General features: G+C 35.2%; 1 protein-coding gene across 1 annotated transcript in view; it reads right to left on the bottom strand.

Annotated features, from left to right (window-relative positions):
• Positions 1-1,346: 1,346 nt before the first annotated feature.
• Positions 1,347-19,014, bottom strand: part of LOC128013181 (arf-GAP with GTPase, ANK repeat and PH domain-containing protein 3-like) — a 99,853-nt gene continuing 82,185 nt past the window's right edge. Inside the window, 3 exon segments of the mRNA XM_052595947.1 lie at positions 1,347-4,103; positions 4,106-4,220; positions 4,294-4,549. Of these exon segments, the coding sequence (XP_052451907.1) occupies positions 4,024-4,103; positions 4,106-4,220; positions 4,294-4,549 (451 nt within the window). The 3' untranslated portion in view covers positions 1,347-4,023.

Below are 19,014 nucleotides of genomic sequence, written 5' to 3'. Positions count from 1 at the left end.
GATTAATGGAACCCTGGAGGATTCCCTCGGCCTTCAGCTCTCATTACAGCTAATGCATTCTCAGGCAAATTAACGCACTGAGAAGAGCGAGAGAGAGAGAGAGAGTGGCGGAGAATTCAGACGAGGACGGGAAAGAAAGAACAAGGGATAAAATGCAAGATTGAGAGAATGCGAGGAAAGAAAACATAAAAAGACAATTAAACAGCCTATGAAAGCTAAATTGACTTTTTCGCGCTTTTAGTCCATGTCTGGAAGCTTTGAGAGGAGCATATATATGCTAATATATATAAACAAAACGAGTTTTAAGCACAAATATCTTCCAGATTCATTTTGTTTACGTCACAACCATGCAGGTGGTTCTGAACTTCCGGTTCTATCCTACTGATAAAAAAAATGTTTATGGGTTTTTGGTTAATGCCTGAAATAAGGTGTGTAGCTAACCCAGGCTTTTAGATTATTATATGACATATGTAATACCCCACTCAAACACAAGTGGCTAAATGGTATAGGCCACGAAAAGCTAAAGTAATTTAGCCTTCTCACAAGCCAATTATACTAAAGGATTCCAATAAGAAAAGTGTACAGGATTCATTTCTATCATATTTTGGAACCATTAAGATTCTGTAAAATTCTGTTCAATTTCTTTGCAGCTTCTTGTTTACGAAGACAATGTACATAAAAATACAAATTCTCACAGGAACCTCAAGTCCAATAAGAATCTCATTGGTATGGTTTCAAAATATGATAGAAATTCAAATTGGAACTATTTTCTTATCCATCAGAATTGTTTTGATCCATCAGGATTTTTTTGACTCCCAACTTTTTGAACATTTTAAAGAACATTAGTTGTGATGCTAAAAGCCTAACTGTAGATTTGTATTTGGCAACTGCATTTAGGCTTCAAAATTCATACAAGTTGGTTTTATTTGTGAAAGGTAACATGATGAACAAGATGTGTAAGAATCATACAATTTTGTTGGATAAAGTTTTTTGGGTTGGCCTACAAAACTACATCATCACAGAAGCGCTCCATACAAGTAAAATATGATGCTATTAAGATTTAGATCTGGTTTCCTGTAAGGAATGCTAGTGTACTTTTTGTGAACGATTATACAAAGCATACTATTTAAGAGCTTATTAGTCAGTTTTTAGGACTAAACTAGATACTGATGACCTATATGAACTAAAATGTAAAAGATTCCATCAACTTTTCATGAAAATATTTTATACATATTCCATGATCATGTGTTTAGAGTTAACACAAAAAAGCTTGACATTTTGACAGTCCTAAGCACACATATTCATAATCTTATGAACAAGGAATGAATGACAAACCTTCTCAGGTATTCATGGTAGAAATCATTTTATTGGAGCAAGCATTCAATCACACAACAGCTAACTCTCATGAAAGCGCTCCATCAGGTTCCGAAGGAGCAATTAAAAAACAATGGCAAACTAAAAGGAACAACATAAAGCTATCAAACAGCTCAATAAAAGCAACAACAAAAGGAATTATTTACATCTTGCTTTTATAAATATGTCAAATGTACATATAATACACAAAGTACCTCAACGGCCAGACAATGTGGACACATTGAGACCCAAAACCAGGTACCAAAAAAACAAAAAAACAAAAAAAAAACCTTAAAAAACAAAATGATGCGTCTCTCTGCTATACGGCTACTTTATGGGTGCATCCCAGCATTCAATAAGCCTGCAGTCTCAGGGATGACAGGCGAGTGTTTTAATATCATTTTCAACTGCCATATTCCCAAAAGTTTATCTTAGCAACCTCATGTAATACACAGGAGCCCAAATTAATGTATATTTAAAAATAATATAAAAAAAAAAAAACATTATGAATATCATGAGGGTAACACTCTATGCATATCACTGGGAATTATCCTCCAGAATTCAAACAGGTTAAAAAGATGTTCAAAGCGGCTGAATCAAAAATCAATGGCAATTCTCCTAAAGCTTACTTAGATGAGGGTTGCATGTACAAATCTGACTCGAAAAAGAAAGAAAACGTACCTGCTAGAAGGTAAAACACCTAAAAAAACATGTAAACTTAAAATACTGTCAGGTAAGGACATCTTTCTCTCGCTTTCCCTTTAACTCACATGTGCCAAATATCAAGTTCCAATCATGATTTCATATTTCAAGTAAAAGTTTATGGCGTACACACTAGCAAATGAGGGTTAAGGCTGATAGGTTTCAGATGGGTACGTAACGACCATCTCATCCCGAAATTGCCCACACGACACACAGCTAGCTGCAAGAGGGAGCAGGAAAAGCTATTTTATACACACAGCTGTACATAATCCACATCGCCATCCCATCCGTCCCATTCAGTTAGAAACACACGCCTGGATTCTAATGGATACAAAAACTGCCACACCGTCACAAGTGTGGAGGTCATTAGACTCGTAACAAAGGAGTTGACGGCGAGAGCGTCTTATTTTGTAATCTTGTGTGTCGGTACCGTCCGCTGCTGCTGAATGGATCTGTCATTAGGCAGGAGAGGGACGTCAGTGTCAAACAGTTAGAAGACCACTTCAGAGCGGTCCAGAAATGATTCGCACAAGGCATCCGTAATAACACAGTATTTATCAGGTAATCAGGCCTTTTCAAGACAATCACGTAGAGGCTAAATGTAAAATAGCAATGAGTGTGATGATTTGGGTTTTGTTCTATTGCACGGATGCTACAAATAGTAATGTGTTACCCAGCAGCCTCGGTGTTTCTGAGATTCGTTCAAGGGCACAATGGTGGTATTTAACTATTAAAAGTGTGAAGTTTGCGTGAAAAATTTTGGATTTTTAGCATTAAACAATAAAAAAATAAATAAAATAGCAATTACAGTACGTTGAATTTAATGAAACATTTATGGATCTTCGTGTGAAACTCATTAAAACATGTCCAGGTCACCCACAAAGTAAAATGAAAAAATAAAATTAGTTTTTTAGAATTTTTTTGAATTAAAAAAATTGATGACCATTGAGATTTTTTGGATTGCGAATCCCCCCCCCAAATTTTTTTCACCATAATATTCAATATTGAAATGCATCTGGATATTTTTAAATCGTATTTTACAGTTTATTTCTGTCAATATTATTCTTATTATTGTAAGACTTACTATTGTAAGATTCTTATTATTGTATAGTGATTAAAAAATAACAATAAACTATTTTAGACTCAATTAAACCTTAAAATTAGTAATAGTAAATCTTTTTTTCTTTTGATTTAAGGGTGAAGTACGCAGACATGTTCTTTACAGATTTTACCAAAATCACTGATTTAAAGGGACAGTTCACGCAAAAATGAATTATTTAATTCATTCATAAATCATTATTTACTCCTCCTCATGTCATTCTAAACCCATATGACTTTATTTGTTCTGTGGAGCATAAAATAATATATTTTGAAGACTGTTTCAGTTCTCTCTGACTTCCATTATATCGACAAAAAATACAATGGAAGTCAATGGGAACCAGAACTCTATGGTTACCAACATTCTTCTAAATATCTTGCTTTTTGTGTGTTTGTGTGTGTGTATTCAGCAGAAGAAAGAAAGTTTTTAATGACATGAAAGACAGTAAATAAAAACAATTTAATGTTCTGGTGGACAGAAACGCGTGGGCGCAAAGCGGAGGATCCATTAGTGTCGTCAGATTATTTCTAAACCAATGCACCTAAAAAACGAATCTTATTTTGTTTAGAACCTGTTGCCCATCATTTCATTTTCTGTTCTATACACACACAAGAAAGGATCCTTAAAAAAATTTTCTTCAGCTTAAAAACAACACGCATTGATAATGTTAACACTGCTAATTCTCGCGGCACGCTAACATGGGTCACAGGAAGTCGTCAGGACGGTAATGGGTTTACGTGACACATGTGGCACTACGCACAGTTTCCTAATAAAGACGTATTGTACTGCTGGGGGAAACGATGTCATTTAACGAGAGCAGCATCTATGGGAACATCAACATCAGACACTAGAGACACTGCGGGCCACGATCACATGATGCTAACACTACGGTTCAGCTCGCATTGAGCGTTGTTGTTGATGTTGGGATTGTGTCGGGTGGCCGTGGGCCGTCGCCGGGGCAGCCGTGTTGGATGAGGATGTCCACGCACTCCTGACTTCCTGCTCGCTGGGCGTAGGACATGGGCGTCTGAGCACGGGCGTCGCGGCTCTTCACATCCACGCCGTACTGAAACAGAGGATGAATGAATGATGGAGGAAAACTTATGAACGAAAGGCGCTTCCAAAAAGCGACGTCTTACCCAGATGAGCAGCTGCGTGATGACCACGTTAGCCATGGCGCAGGACAGGTGCAGGGCGGTACGTCCGTCTCCGTCGCCGTACGTCTCGTTGACCTCTTCTTTGGTGCCGTGGGCCAGCAGAAGAACCACCAGCCTCAGGTCGTCCTCCACCACGGCCCGCAGGAGCTGCTGTCCCAGAGGCACGTCTGACTGAGGAAGCCCCACCAGGAACAACTTCTGCTCGTACTTCGCCCGGATCCAGCGCTCCTTCTCTTCCCTGAGAATCAGGACACAAACAGAGCTCAACTTTTTATTCTTCTAAACACACTTCTAAACACATCCTGCTAGCTAATACCATTCCAGTGTAGTGAATCAACTCTGAATCAACAAACTCAATTTATAAAATCCACATTTTAGAATATTTTATCCAAAATGTATGCAGGTAAATATAGCTGCTTGGTACTAGGTTTTGTTATATACATTTAAATAATTAAATAATCTATCTACAACTATCTATCTGTCTATCTATCATATTTATATTTAGTATATTATTTTATAATATTGCTTTTTTTTTTTTACTTCCAGGAATTTCACCAATTTGAAAAAAAAAAAATGTATATGAACTAAAAAAAATAAATGTTACACATAATTAAGGCATGTTTTCCACAATATATAAATAAATGAATAGAATAAAAATATAAAATAACAAACCTATAGGATATTTAACATTATAATATTTATTCATATTTATATTTGCATTAAATGCTTTAAATATTTAATGCATTTAAAATTAGTTTAAATAAAAAAAAATCTATAAATGTTCTACCTATATATATATATATATATATATATATATATATATATATATATATATATATATATATATCTATTGTTTAGTTCATTAGTTCTATGAATAAAACAATAAAAATCATGTTAGAAATAATTTCCCACAATTTATAAATAGGCAAGGCAAGTTTATTTTCATACGCAATGGTAATTCAATGCTTTGAATATAAGAGGAATTAAAATAATCCTAAAAAATAATCACACCAATAAAAACAAGGAATTAAAAAAATATATTTAAAAATTTATTTAAAATGACTTAATACAGTCAAGAATAAAATTTATTATACATAAAATACAGTTCAGATAAACTGATTGCAATTAAATAGAATAAATATATAAAATTAAACCTTTATAGGATATTTAACAATATTCAGTGATATACCTGTATATGACTGACAATTTTAAGCTATATATTATTTATATTTTACTTGCATTAAATGCTTTATAATAATAATGCAGTGTATTAATGCCTATAATATTATAGTGAAGGAGTGGATGCCGAGTTGCCATATCCTTCATACCAGAGATGGGACCAAGTCCCCATGTCTGCTTCATACTGATATTATATTATATTATTACATGATTTCTTGTTTGACTATTAATCAAGTTATAGCAAGAGTGAAATGTGTAACCTTATGTGTGCTGTATTTCTTTTCCTCAAGATTAATGTCCACATATTATGTGTGTGTATCCAACCGTAATGATAAGACACTCGCCAGTGCTAGAAAGCCTTGAATTTTAGATAAGTTCTCTGTGTACGTGTGTTAGTATCTGTCTGTACAGGGAGAAGCTCAGACAGTCCCAGGACAAACGATCAACTGCCAGTGTCCAGCATATCAGATATACGTCTTTGGAGAGTTTTATCTAGGTTTTGGAACCAATCAGAATTTTGTTGACATATGTATTGACGCAATTAGTATCCTCTGTCAGGGTATAACTGTGGTTGATTTTGTATTGTACTGGGGGCGGCCTGCGAACTCCTTCGAGAGTGTTGAAGCTGACTTCTGCTGATGAAATTGCAAACTATTTTCTTCAAGTAAAATTATTATTATTAATTGAACTCATCTCTGACTCCTGGTCTTCATTGCGACATATCTGGTCCTTGGGTTTTAACTGTAAATTCCCCTACAGTTAATGGTGGAGGATCGGCGGGCAATAGTTCTTTGTTGACATCCCTGATCAATCATCAAACCAAGGTAGGAAAGATTTTAGATTTAATATTATTGGTTAGGAACTGTCTGTAAGTGGAGGGGGTCGAGAGAAGGAGGAACGATAGACTCACTCAGACGTGAGGGGGTAGACACCAGCTCCAGGGTGGAGTAAGGTAAATTGGTGTCACAATATACCTGTAAATATGTAACCTTGTGAGTATAAGGGGTACAAGTACACATCGGTAGGTCTTGATATAAGATATTTAGAGATGTGTACAGTTACAGAGGGAACAGGTGCACACCTATAGGTCTTAGAGAGAGACGTAAAAATTTGTTTCTAGGTGTGCACAGTCCAGGGGGGGACAAAAACGCATTCTTAACAGGCATGTGAACCCGTAAAGGGCAGTGCTGGGTCAAGCACCGAGGGACAAGGGACACATAGGGCCGTAAATAGGCAGTGCTGGGTCAAGCACAGAGAGCCAAAAGCACGAGAGGCCATAAAGGGCAGTGCATTTACGGCCGGGTAAGCCAAAGTAGGGGTATGGGAAATCCCGAGAAGAATGTAAGACGCTAGACGGGGGTTCTAGTCGTATCTCGCTCTTCCAACTCTCGATCACCCACCATTACAGACAGGGGCGCCCCGAGCTTAGAAATAGGCCAGATCAGTGGTTAGGGAAAAGAGTATCCAAAATTAGTGTTTAAAAATAAATAGTGTTAATTCATATGTGCACCTATAAAAATATAGGGATATATGCAAAGGGAAAGTATTGATTGATCTGGGATGCCTCAGGAACAACCCCAAAAGAGCTAAAATGTAGTTTTCATGACCCTGATTGGATTGGACCAGTATATGGAAATTCTGGAATATACTTTGCAATTTCATCACGCAGAAGTCAAGTGCTGTTGGTAAGATCGCCGCCTCAATATGTTTTTGGTTTATGATAGAAATATGACTGACAAATTAGGTAACCTGGTCAGCCCTGATAGAAATAATGAAACAGAAGAGAGCAAATGCTGTAAACAGTTTGGCTCTGAAGCTCTGACTTTAAAAATATATATATATTCTCTGAATTCATTTAAAGAATGATCAGTCTGAGCTTTAATTCTGATTGTAATGTTAAAACAAAAACTTGATTGGCTTTAAACTTAGAAAGAACCTGAGAAATAAACATTTATAAATGTATGTGCCGATTTGTTAAAAATAATCCCAGAAGTAACTGAGTGATGATTTAATCTGATTCTCTGTGCATAGAAGGTTTAAATGACAAAGAATGATATCATAAGACCTGTTCCAGTTCCTATATAATTGTTGAAAGTCCTGACAAGGAATACTGAACAGAATTCTGGGTTAGTGAAAAAAAAAAAAAAAAAAAAAAAAAAAAAAAAAAACTGTAGGCACACAAATTGGCAGTGGCATTTTGGAAAAACTTAGAAGCTTATGTTTTGTTAAAAAAGATAAAATTACTTTGACTACAATGAAGCCGTTGTTTTATCTCATGCTGGCCCCCACCATGACTCTGGCTTAAGCTTTGAAAGTACCAGAGACATGTTCTGAGTAAAAAAAAAAAAAAAAATGTAATTCCTATATTTACTAATGTTTGGCCAAAAGAGTAATTTTATTGTTGGATTGCAAAATTGTAGTCACGCAGCATCATAAAAAAAGAAAAAAGAAGAGAAAAGAAAATTATTTTTTGTTTATGAAATGATAAAGTTGTAAACAAGTAACATAAACGGGGGTTTCAAAGTAACTTTGAAGACAGCATGCTAGCAAGACCCAAAGTAATATACCTGGGTCAGATAACCTCTGACAGATTTAAAACCAATGTTGAAATTCAGAAGCCATGGCCAGAATTAAGTGAATGGATAAATACAAGTTGATGTAAAAGTAATGACAATGACTGCAAAGAACTTTGAGAAACATTTGAGTTGCGAAAATAAAGTAAAAATACAAATATAAAGATGTTTATTTTTAAAATGCATATAATTTCTGACAAGTTTTAAACTGGGCTAGAGTAAAATGATAGTACGATGAAATTATGTTAAAAATGAATGAAAATGCATTGTTACGAGTCCTGAATCCCTCAGAGTTCTCTCTCTCTCATTCAAAGTAAGCTAAAATGCCGTTATCTGAGCTTATGTTTAAGTGATAAGATATTTATAGTACAGCACAGTGTTTCAGTCAAATCATAGGCAGAGATGCTAAAGGACATGCTAAAAAGAGTTCAGATTTAATGCATTAAGAGGGCAATTGGTAGTTAAATGTTCAACTGCCCAATGCATGTAAGAAATAAGAGATTATAAAAATAATGAATAACAATTTAGGAGCAATTGTTGAAGAGACATGAGGTCTTTAAAATCATAATACAGACCCTGAGCTATAGATGTAATAATTTTGAATAGTTAAACAGTTGTATTGCTATTTGTTCTATGACCAGTAACTTATCTGTCTTATTTTTAGTCTCCACCATCAAACAGGGCCTGATGGCTGCAGCTACAGAAGCAACAGAAAATTGCAATGAATGGACGGGTGTGAAAAATAAATTCACTGACTAATCTCAGCATGATAGTTTGGAGGTATCCAATTGAGTTTAGCGATTAAATATTAGTTTGATTAACCTTTTTCAATGTTTTAACACTAGTAGGTGCTGTCAATGGCTCTCATGGTTCTTGAGTGCACCTTTCCTAAGCTGCAGGAAATACTGGATTCTGGAAGAAGACTGTCGAGGATGTTGCAACGGGAAAGAGTGGTTACCAGTGTGCATGAGGTGATTTCTCAATGACGGGTAAGATCCTCTTCTGGCCAATAGGGGACAACCTAAGGCAGGGGGTCACCGCCACTGGGCACCTGCCCTGAAGGGAGGTGTTATATGTGAGATGGTAGTGGAGTTGAGCGGATGCTTGATAGGCCTAGAGCATCATTAAGAGGGGAACTGTATAAAGTACAGCAATCTGCCTCAAAATGTGAGCTCCTCCAGACCTGATCACCAGCAACCGCATTCCTTGACTGATTGTTGTGACAAGCGTCCACAACTTGATGCAACTATGCCAGTGGATCACACCCTGAGGACAAGGAGCTTATTTATAAAAAGTTAATGGCAATGGGCTTTCAAGAACCATCTGAGACCATGTGATGACAGCCATTATTTTGAGACAAAAATTTCTTATGAGGCTAAAATGATATTGAACTAATATGTCTATATCATAGTCTTTACTCATGCAGGTCATTAGGCATGACACAAAATGATAAGATATGGTGGTGGCTAAAAATGAAGACTGCTTCTGCTTAATCAAGAGATGGTGTAGATAACAAAGGTTAAGGGAATTAAGCATGTAAGGTAAAAATAATTTTAAAGAAATGTTCCTAGCATTATGTATTTTAAACAGTTTAAACTGAGATTTTAGATCTAGAAACTTTGACATTTTTAACTTATTTGAATAATTTAGGGTTATATGTTGTAATGAATTTTATATTATAGTCTAAGTTAAAGTTTGGCAAAAATTGTCAAAATAAATAAATAAATAATATTTTGCACAGTAAGAGAGAGAGAGAGAGAGAGAGTGCTTGAGTGGAGGCAGGGATAGTGCTCTTCTTCTATTATTGGCCTGCTAAGAAAGAGTAACCAAAACAGAGCAATAATTTTAAGACCAAAACAACCCAGCTGATTTTTCTCAAAATAAAAATCATTAATGAACAGGCAAACTTTGAGATTAGATAAGAGATTAGGTACAAACTTGGTAAAATGCACAGACAATGTTTGAGTTTAAATCCTTCCGATTTAATACCAAAAGGAAAACCTTAAATATGAGCTGTTAAAATATAAATGTGTTAAGTATGTGCATGCACGAGGATGGCTATATATATATATTATTGGGGGACAATTCTGTTCCTGTTTTGTTTCAATTGAGTCACTAACCTCTGGAATGAGTGTTTTATCATTACAGATGTGTTGAGTGAAATTACTTTACAGAAGTCGGTAATTCTGAGTGAAACTAATGAAAAGACAATGCCGAACATGGGACGAGCTTTAAGTGGATTGGTTATCCAGCTCTGTCTGCTACTGGTAATAATGACTTGTTTTGTCTTTTATAATACTGATTTAAATCACTCTCTGGATTAATATGTTAAAGAGTGTTTATATGATTGGATTTGTGAAATTTAAGTTTGCCGTCCAAAATGGGTTTAAAATCCATGTCTAAATTTAAATGAGGGTCTAAATTTTAACAAGTTAACACTTTGTTGTTTGAATGGTGAAGGTAAATATTTTAGACTTGACGGCAGAAAAACAGTGACAGATTGGCTACGTCACTAACCAAATTATCCAGAGAGCACCCTCACATAAAGAAGCCTGGTGGGAAAACAAAGGAGTGAATCCTGCTTGTGTAATATAGTGCAAAAGCTTTATGTAGTGGTTTATGTAGAACAGAGATAAGTTGAACAAAAACGTGTGGATAGCCCCTTAATGGAGCAAATCCATAACAAGAGGTTTGAATTAATTGAAATAGCACAGCAAAAAAAAAAAAAAATAATAATAATACATTTTGTTTGAACAAAACAATTGTAATAGGCTCTATGGAGCTGCTTATGAACACCTGTCAGGTCAAATCAAATTAATATTGTGAACACTGACAGGGCTTTTTGATAATGTATACTGTTTCAATACAGATTTACAGAAACTGAGGATGTCTCTTTAATAAATATTTGGGCATTTAGAACTAAGTAATAGTATTGTTCATTTAGTAATAGTATTGGGAAATCTGTGTGCTCTTTTTCAGTTTATAATAATTTTGAGTAAATAAATATCACTGCCAAATGACAAACATGAATGAGGGTTTTAAAGACATTGATCACGTAGCTGATGTGTAAGCATTTCTAACTGACAAAACAGTGAGAACTAAATTGACTTAATACGAGGTATTGAGGATTTGCTTCTGAATGTGTCATTAATATAATCTGAGTACAGTAATATGGTATGATAATTGACAAGACTTACATTAAAAAAAAAAAAAAAAAAAAAAAAAAAAAAAAAAGGGGTAATAATAAGGCAATGAGTATGGTTAACAGTAATGTCCTGGTATAAAATACATGCATGACAATAAGTGGATAGGTTAGTTGTATTTTTGAAGTTAGACACTTCGATACTTAAAATGTAATTTTGATCAAATGTTGTTAACAATGACAAGTTTGGGTTAATGGTTAATGTATGTGTAAGCAGCATGTGAACTATGATGACTGCAAATGGATTCGTGGTGAAAGTAAAACTTAATAAAAGGGCTATTAAGTAATAAACTAGGAACTGCTCTAGGTTTTCGAGGAAATAATGATTATGATTATGATTATTTTTATTTTTTTAAGATGGCTCAATATTGATCTTACTTATTTTTGGTTTGTTTATTTTTGTGTTTTTAACACCAAGTTTGGAATGAAAGGGTAAAATAGATAATCAATCTCTATAATTGTACCATTGATGGGGAAAATTATAGATTTTCATAAAATAAGGGTATCTTTACTGGGATTTAGGTTATAAGCAATGTCTATATTTGGTATCTGTGAGGTGACTGAGGGTCTGACATATGTCAGGAATGCAATAACAGTGGTTATTCATTTAGCCCGGCTTCCAGAGAATAATATATATACGTTTATTGTAATTAGTTTATTTTAAGATATGACCAAATTAACTAAAATTCATCATAGTTGTATAAAACATGCTAAAAGAAAACAAATAAGGCAAATATCCTTCTTAAGGGTTAAAAAAAAAAAAAAAAAAAAAAAAATGAATTGGTTATAGTGTATGCGGTTTTCTTTAATGATTTGTTAAATCTGGTTAATGAATATGCAGATTTAGTCTTAAGGCTGTTGGATAAATGTTTTGTTTTAGAGGGTAAGTGTGAAGTAGCTGTAGTAGGAAGAGAGGTATTTACAAAGATATGTTGATGAAAGTATATATGGATGGAGGACACTTTTCCAGGTAGAGGGACACACAGAATAATTCACTGGAAAAGACATTATGTGAAGAAAGACTAGTGCAAGTGCCGATATTGTGGGATTAAGTAAGTAGATGAATGTATATGGGAAGTAAGAATGATTATGGGAAGTATTTTGTACAAAATAATGTGTTTATTACTAGAAATGTCAGCCAGTACCAGAGATCTTAAGTATATGCACCTGCTTAAGTTGACCAACAGCCTGCATTCTTAGCATGCATCACAACTACACCTGACCTCATTTATTAGACCAGATGTGGGGTATTAGACCCCACATTGATCTAAAACGGGGGACTGAAGGAGTGGATGCCGAGTTGCCATATCCTTCATACCAGAGATGGGACCAAGTCCCCATGTCTGCTTCATACTGATATTATATTATATTATTACATGATTTCTTGTTTGACTATTAATCAAGTTATAGCAAGAGTGAAATGTGTAACCTTATGTGTGCTGTATTTCTTTTCCTCAAGATTAATGTCCACATATTATGTGTGTGTATCCAACCGTAATGATAAGACACTCGCCAGTGCTAGAAAGCCTTGAATTTTAGATAAGTTCTCTGTGTACGTGTGTTAGTATCTGTCTGTACAGGGAGAAGCTCAGACAGTCCCAGGACAAACGATCAACTGCCAGTGTCCAGCATATCAGATATACGTCTTTGGAGAGTTTTATCTAGGTTTTGGAACCAATCAGAATTTTGTTGACATATGTATTGACGCAATTAGTATCCTCTGTCAGGGTATAACTGTGGTTGATTTTGTATTGTACTGGGGGCGGCCTGCGAACTCCTTCGAGAGTGTTGAAGCTGACTTCTGCTGATGAAATTGCAAACTATTTTCTTCAAGTAAAATTATTATTATTAATTGAACTCATCTCTGACTCCTGGTCTTCATTGCGACATATCTGGTCCTTGGGTTTTAACTGTAAATTCCCCTACAATAGTGTATAAATTCGCTCCCAGCCCTAACATCACCTCCAGTCTTTCTCCTACTTTGACAATCACTGGTTAAATGTGACTCTGATACATTAGATAAACTTTGCGACTTATGAATACACGACAGTCCCAGCAGAGTCTGAATTCCTGACATAATCGTATCTCTGACTTCGAGGAAGTCCAGAGTAATTCAGTTCTGATTATGATGGAGGTCACAAGGGATGCAGGTTAAACGTACAAATCACACATCCTCAGCCTTAACTTTCCCTTAGACCGCTTTCCATCGGAATCTAGAGGGTTAAAGTCTGTCTGGCTATCGAAAGGTTACACATTGTGAACAGCATGTCTATCGTGGATAATACAGGAGTGTGTGCGTGGCGGGGAAGCCGTGTTTTTTATCGCTGCTGTCAGTGTTGTCAGTCCTGCCCGGTGAATCCCCACAAAGGAGGCCCTCTCAACACTGGCCCCTAAACCCTCTAGGGGGCCGCCGGCAGCCCGCCAGATCGAAGACCCAAAGAAAAGGGCTGAAAGAGACACACTCGGACCAGAGAATGGAGTCCAACTCTTCAGCGCGCAGCAGACTTCTATCTGTCCCTCTCTATCACCCGGCCGCCCCCTCTCCTCTCTTCTGCTGGCATTCACACTGATGGCGAGGGGCACGGTGCTAAATTAAAATCGATACGAGGGGATCTGAGCATGCTCGGTGGCGGTCTGACCCGCTGACCCCGCGCGGCGGGTGATAAGAGGAGCAGAAAGGAGCTGTTGTTTTCCTCGCCAGGGTGAATGACACACAGAAGAGGCTGAGAGAGAGAGAGAGAGAGAGAGAGAGAGAGAGAGAGAGAGCTGATGGAGGTAAAGAGAGTCTTTCCCCCAGGGACCACACGGGACCAGAACCACAGCTCAAACGCTGATGACAACAAACGGACAAGACGATAGAGAGAAGTGACAGAAATAATGACAGCTACAGTGTGGATGAGAATGGAGCGGCTAGTATTGAATTATTCTTAATGAAATATACACTTGCAAGTCTACATACTCTGTAGACATCACTGTACTAATATTCTTCATGCATTTACATTTTCATCATTACAAAGTTGAGCGACTACCATAATTAGTAATTAACTGAGTAAAAGAAAAACGAGAATATACACACACAGCTGGAAATTAAATAAAATTGTTACTAATTTAATATTTAAAATTGTAATATTATTTAATAATATTAATGAACATGTAATACTTAGCCAAATACAATTTATATTTTTTTATTTGCATTAAAAGTACATATTTGTACATTTACATAAATGTATGAAGTCTTACATAAATAATTATAATAAAATATATAAGTGCAAGAAAAATTCAATAAAATGTTTTAAATATATTTCAATTTTTCATTCATTTTCCATTAAATGCTTTAAAACGTTTACAAATATTTAACCAATGATAAGTATTTAAAAGAGCTTGTCAGTCAAACTTTATTACGCCATTGGATCCTCAAGCTCTCGCGAAACCTCCTCACTTCACGCCGCCTCCAGACAGATCTCCGCTTATTCGCAAAGCAAGGGTAAACAAATAACTGTTTCAATAGTACAGCATGTTCTTTACTCAAACACTGTCTGTAAAGGCTTATGTCTTTGTGCGTTTGAAGACTGGAGGAGTAGGTTTTTTGCAATCTAGCAAATATACTTTTGTACGTTTTAAATATCCTGTGCGTAAGCGCTTTATAGTTTATATCATGAGATATTGGCCAAGTGTATTAAACACTTGCCTCAGAAGCGGACAAAACACAGATCTCCTCATTTACAGGCCAAAGACCTTGTTAACTCCATTTGAGCTTGTTTTTCATTTAGCCTAATGTTAATTGCACTTGTCTGAAACAACACCAACACTGACTTTTTCCCCCCTTTTCTTTCTTTTCCCCCCTGTTTAAGTAAAGTGTTTTATCTGTGAACAACCATCAGAAATCATATTGTGTGTATTTGGTTGCTTAAACTCAACAAAGTATGAAAAATAACTTGTATATTATACGCGCGAGCTTTGGATGTGACTGTGAGGGCATATAATACAGCCTGTGGAGCGCGCGAGTACCAAATGGCTTAAAATACTTAAAAGGTGTGCAAATTATACATTTTTGTAACAATACAACAATTACAGGATTAGTCAAGTGACAGTTCTGTCAGCGGTCCTGATCGAAATGTGAGTCTTGTATCGCAGCGTGCAGCAGGTCGCTGTAGTGAAGAATAACAATAACATTTCAAGAAATGTAAGATTAAAATTAGCGTCATAACGTTAGTCATTGCTAAACTGAATATTGATGTTTTTTTTCTTTCATAATGTAATCATCCATATGTACCGTAATGCTGCAAAGCCAATATTTTAAGGCAGTTCTGCATGAGAATCAACACAAACCGTCGCAAAACAAGTGCTGAGCATTTTATACAGAGACTAAAACTTACATTTACGTTTATTGAAACTTACAGCAGCAGGGATTGGTGGTATGATGGGAGTGTAAATAAAGCCACGCCCCTATGGGGTACAAACTCATACTTCAACACTCACTAGAATTTCATCCCAAAAAAGAAAAGAATAATGAAGGACAGAGGAGGAAAAGCTTATGTTTGACACCCCATCATCATGTCAATAAGCTCCTCTCACATTTCCATAAAAAAACGCACAAATCTAAATCTGAAAATCATTTCAACGGTCTGTAATCAGTATCTTATTTGGAGGTATATTATGCCTTAAAAAAATTAATAAGAAAAGCATTCAAACAAACTTGAACTAAAATGCTAAAAGGAATCCCTTAACGTCTAATGAAGCGCTTACATTGCATGCGTTCAGAAGTGCACTCTTACGCTGAACAACAGCAGCTTTATGAAGCAGAACAAATGTTGTGGCATCTCCAAACTGATAATCTGTTATCCTGTGCCACCATTACATTCCCCTGAAGACAATCGCGTGTGTACGAGCAAGTGTTGTTTAAGTCACTTCGCCAACAATGGCATGAGCTAATTAAGTAAGCCACATCTTTAATGCCGTTTCCCGGAAAATCCTGACAGGTCTTTGTGAACAAGGCAGAGAGCAATTGAATGGACTCTGGGCACAGTGAATCGTTCTTCAGAGAGAGACTCAGTGTGTGTGTGTGTGTGTGTGTATGTATAATTAGCCTCCCTCTCCTCCTACTTCAGCAGTCAATCTTTCAAAGCTTGTTTTTCTTCTGAGGAGACCCACCCTGTTGTTCTCTCTTCATCTGAATTCTTTACAGGAAACCCTCCATGCCATCGCAGGGGTTTAAGAGGGTGGGCGACTCTTAAACTCTAGGAGGAGAGCAGTTTAAAGTGGAGGAGGGTGAGTTTACACTAGTTTAACGAGGGAGAATCAATTTTGACAAGTTGAAGGACAGATTCATTTGCAGGGTTACTAACAGATACAGTTAATGGAGTGAAAATGGAGTTTGTGTGACTTCCTTTTCTTAAGTAGTAAACAAAAAGTGAACGTTTATGCTGCTGTTTTCCTGTCAGACTCCCTTAATTATCATGAAGGGACCATACAAGTGGGCCATGTGATTTGTGCACTATTTAAAGTCCTTTGTTTTCATTGAGGAACAGATCAAATCTGCATTAAGATGAACAGAGCCAGGTTTGACATCAATGACGATCAAATCAATAAAGGAAGTCAAGAACCAATTGACTGACATGAAATCTTCTAGCACGAGAAGTCTCCAAACATTTTGGTATTTTCCTCACACAAAGCTTTAAAACAAAACGAAATGAAACAAAACAAAACTAAACTAAACTAAACAAAAAACTAAACAAAACAACAAAACAAAACAAAACAAAACTAAACAAAAAACTAAACAAAACAAAACTAAACTAAACTAAACAAAAAAAAAACAAAAAAAAAACGGTATGTTCAAATAAAAATAAATAAATAAATAAATAAATAAACCTGGTACAATAAAACTGCTTTTTTAATTTTTTACTTTGACTGCACAATAAAAAAAAAAAAATAGATAAAAGAAAAGAAAAGCAAAGAAAATCATTCATGATATCTGTCCATATTCCCAAAAAAAAAAAAAAAAAAAGCTAAAATAAAATACAGTTCTTTTTAGGAGCTCTATGACATCTGTTCACATACACTATGAATGTAAAATAAAATAAATAGTAAATACACAATATGTCTCAACATTCAAAATAAAGTAAAAAAAAAAAACTAAAAAACTTATGTTGTTTTTAGAGCTTCATGACATCTGTCCATATTTGAAATGAAATTAAATAAAATTAACGAGGTGCTCCTTTGTTTTTTGAGCTTTATCATTCCAAATTCAAAATAAAATATAATAACTGCTGAGACTCAGATTAATGGACATTGCTCAATTGTTTCCATTAATTAGATATGAGATTTACAAGTTATCAGGACACTCTGGGAAGATTTTGCATGTATTTAAGCCTCTATACACAACTGATCCGAATAGTTCCTATTGACAGCACTATCTCTCAGTCAGTTTACAGTCACCTGTCCTTGAAAAGGAAGGGGGAAGATTTCAGAAGCAGCAACAGACTTCTCGAATCCCCCGGACACTGCCACTTGAAAGGAGAAGTGTGAAAGAGAGGAAGAGAGGGGCTGGTAATCCCGCCTCAGACTTTTGTTTGAAATGGAGACCCAATCCAAACACAGGGCACTGTGCGGAGGGGTTTATGGGAGAAAGCCGAGAAGCCATGAAAAGACACTTCCTCTCGGCAGGAGGAAGAAAAATAAAATGTGCAGATTTAGCGTGTCAAAAGCGAGGGAGGGACGAAGAGGCCAGGAAAGAGTGATGAGATGGAGGGAAGATTCTCTCTGCAGGGGGAGAAAACCACATTCAGGAAACACACACACAAATACACACACACACACTGGCACACACATATTTGCAGTGAATATCAGGGTTGCTTGGGGGACATCAGCGGACTCGAGTGTGAGAGAGACTAGAAGCCTGAAAAGGAGACCAAGTACTCTTTATATCCAACTTGACTTTAAATGCTGTTAACTGCTTCAAAGAGAACAACAATAACATTAACACTTAATAATGTCACTCAATAATAAATCATCAAAGTCAACATGAAATTAGTGCTGACCCCTGTTTACTTTCTTAATGTTTTATTGTGCACGATTGAAAAGTGCACATTATACTTAAGAAAGAAGGCTATCTTTAAATCGAAACATTTTTAAAATTAATCAAACTTAAATATTAGAATTAAATAAATATAAATACACTTAATTATAAATGTTTTTAAAATATAATAACAAATGTTAATATAATGCATTGTAAAATTTAGATTTGTAATAATAATAATATTTAAAATGCATAAATATATTTATAAAAAATGTTATTTAATTAATTAAATTAAAAAATTTAATAAAAAATAATAATAAAAAGGAAAATAAAAGTTATTTTCTGCTGACATAATGAAAGAAAAATAATATTATTGAATTAATATCAATATATTCATTCTAAATGTTTTGTTTTAAATATATGTAAACAAATTAAAAATACAATAATAAAGAAAATTTTCTGCTGACATAATAAATATCAATTTAACATGCACTTAATTAATAAATAAAAAAATATAGTATAATTAAATGTATGAACAAATTAAAAACAACCGAATTAATTATAAACAAAAAGAAAAATAAATATATTTTCTGCTAACATAAAGAAAAAGAAAAATTTTATATACACTTTATTTCCCTTGTTTTTGAAATATTTATGAAATATTTACACACACACACACACACACACACACACACACACACACACACACACGTCACAATTAATATAAATATATT

The sequence above is a fragment of the Carassius gibelio genome, chromosome B24, assembly GCF_023724105.1.
Source record: "Carassius gibelio isolate Cgi1373 ecotype wild population from Czech Republic chromosome B24, carGib1.2-hapl.c, whole genome shotgun sequence".
Taxonomy (NCBI): domain Eukaryota; kingdom Metazoa; phylum Chordata; class Actinopteri; order Cypriniformes; family Cyprinidae; genus Carassius; species Carassius gibelio.
The sequence above is the reverse complement of the archived record's forward strand: the minus strand, read 5'-3'. Positions and strand labels throughout refer to the sequence as shown.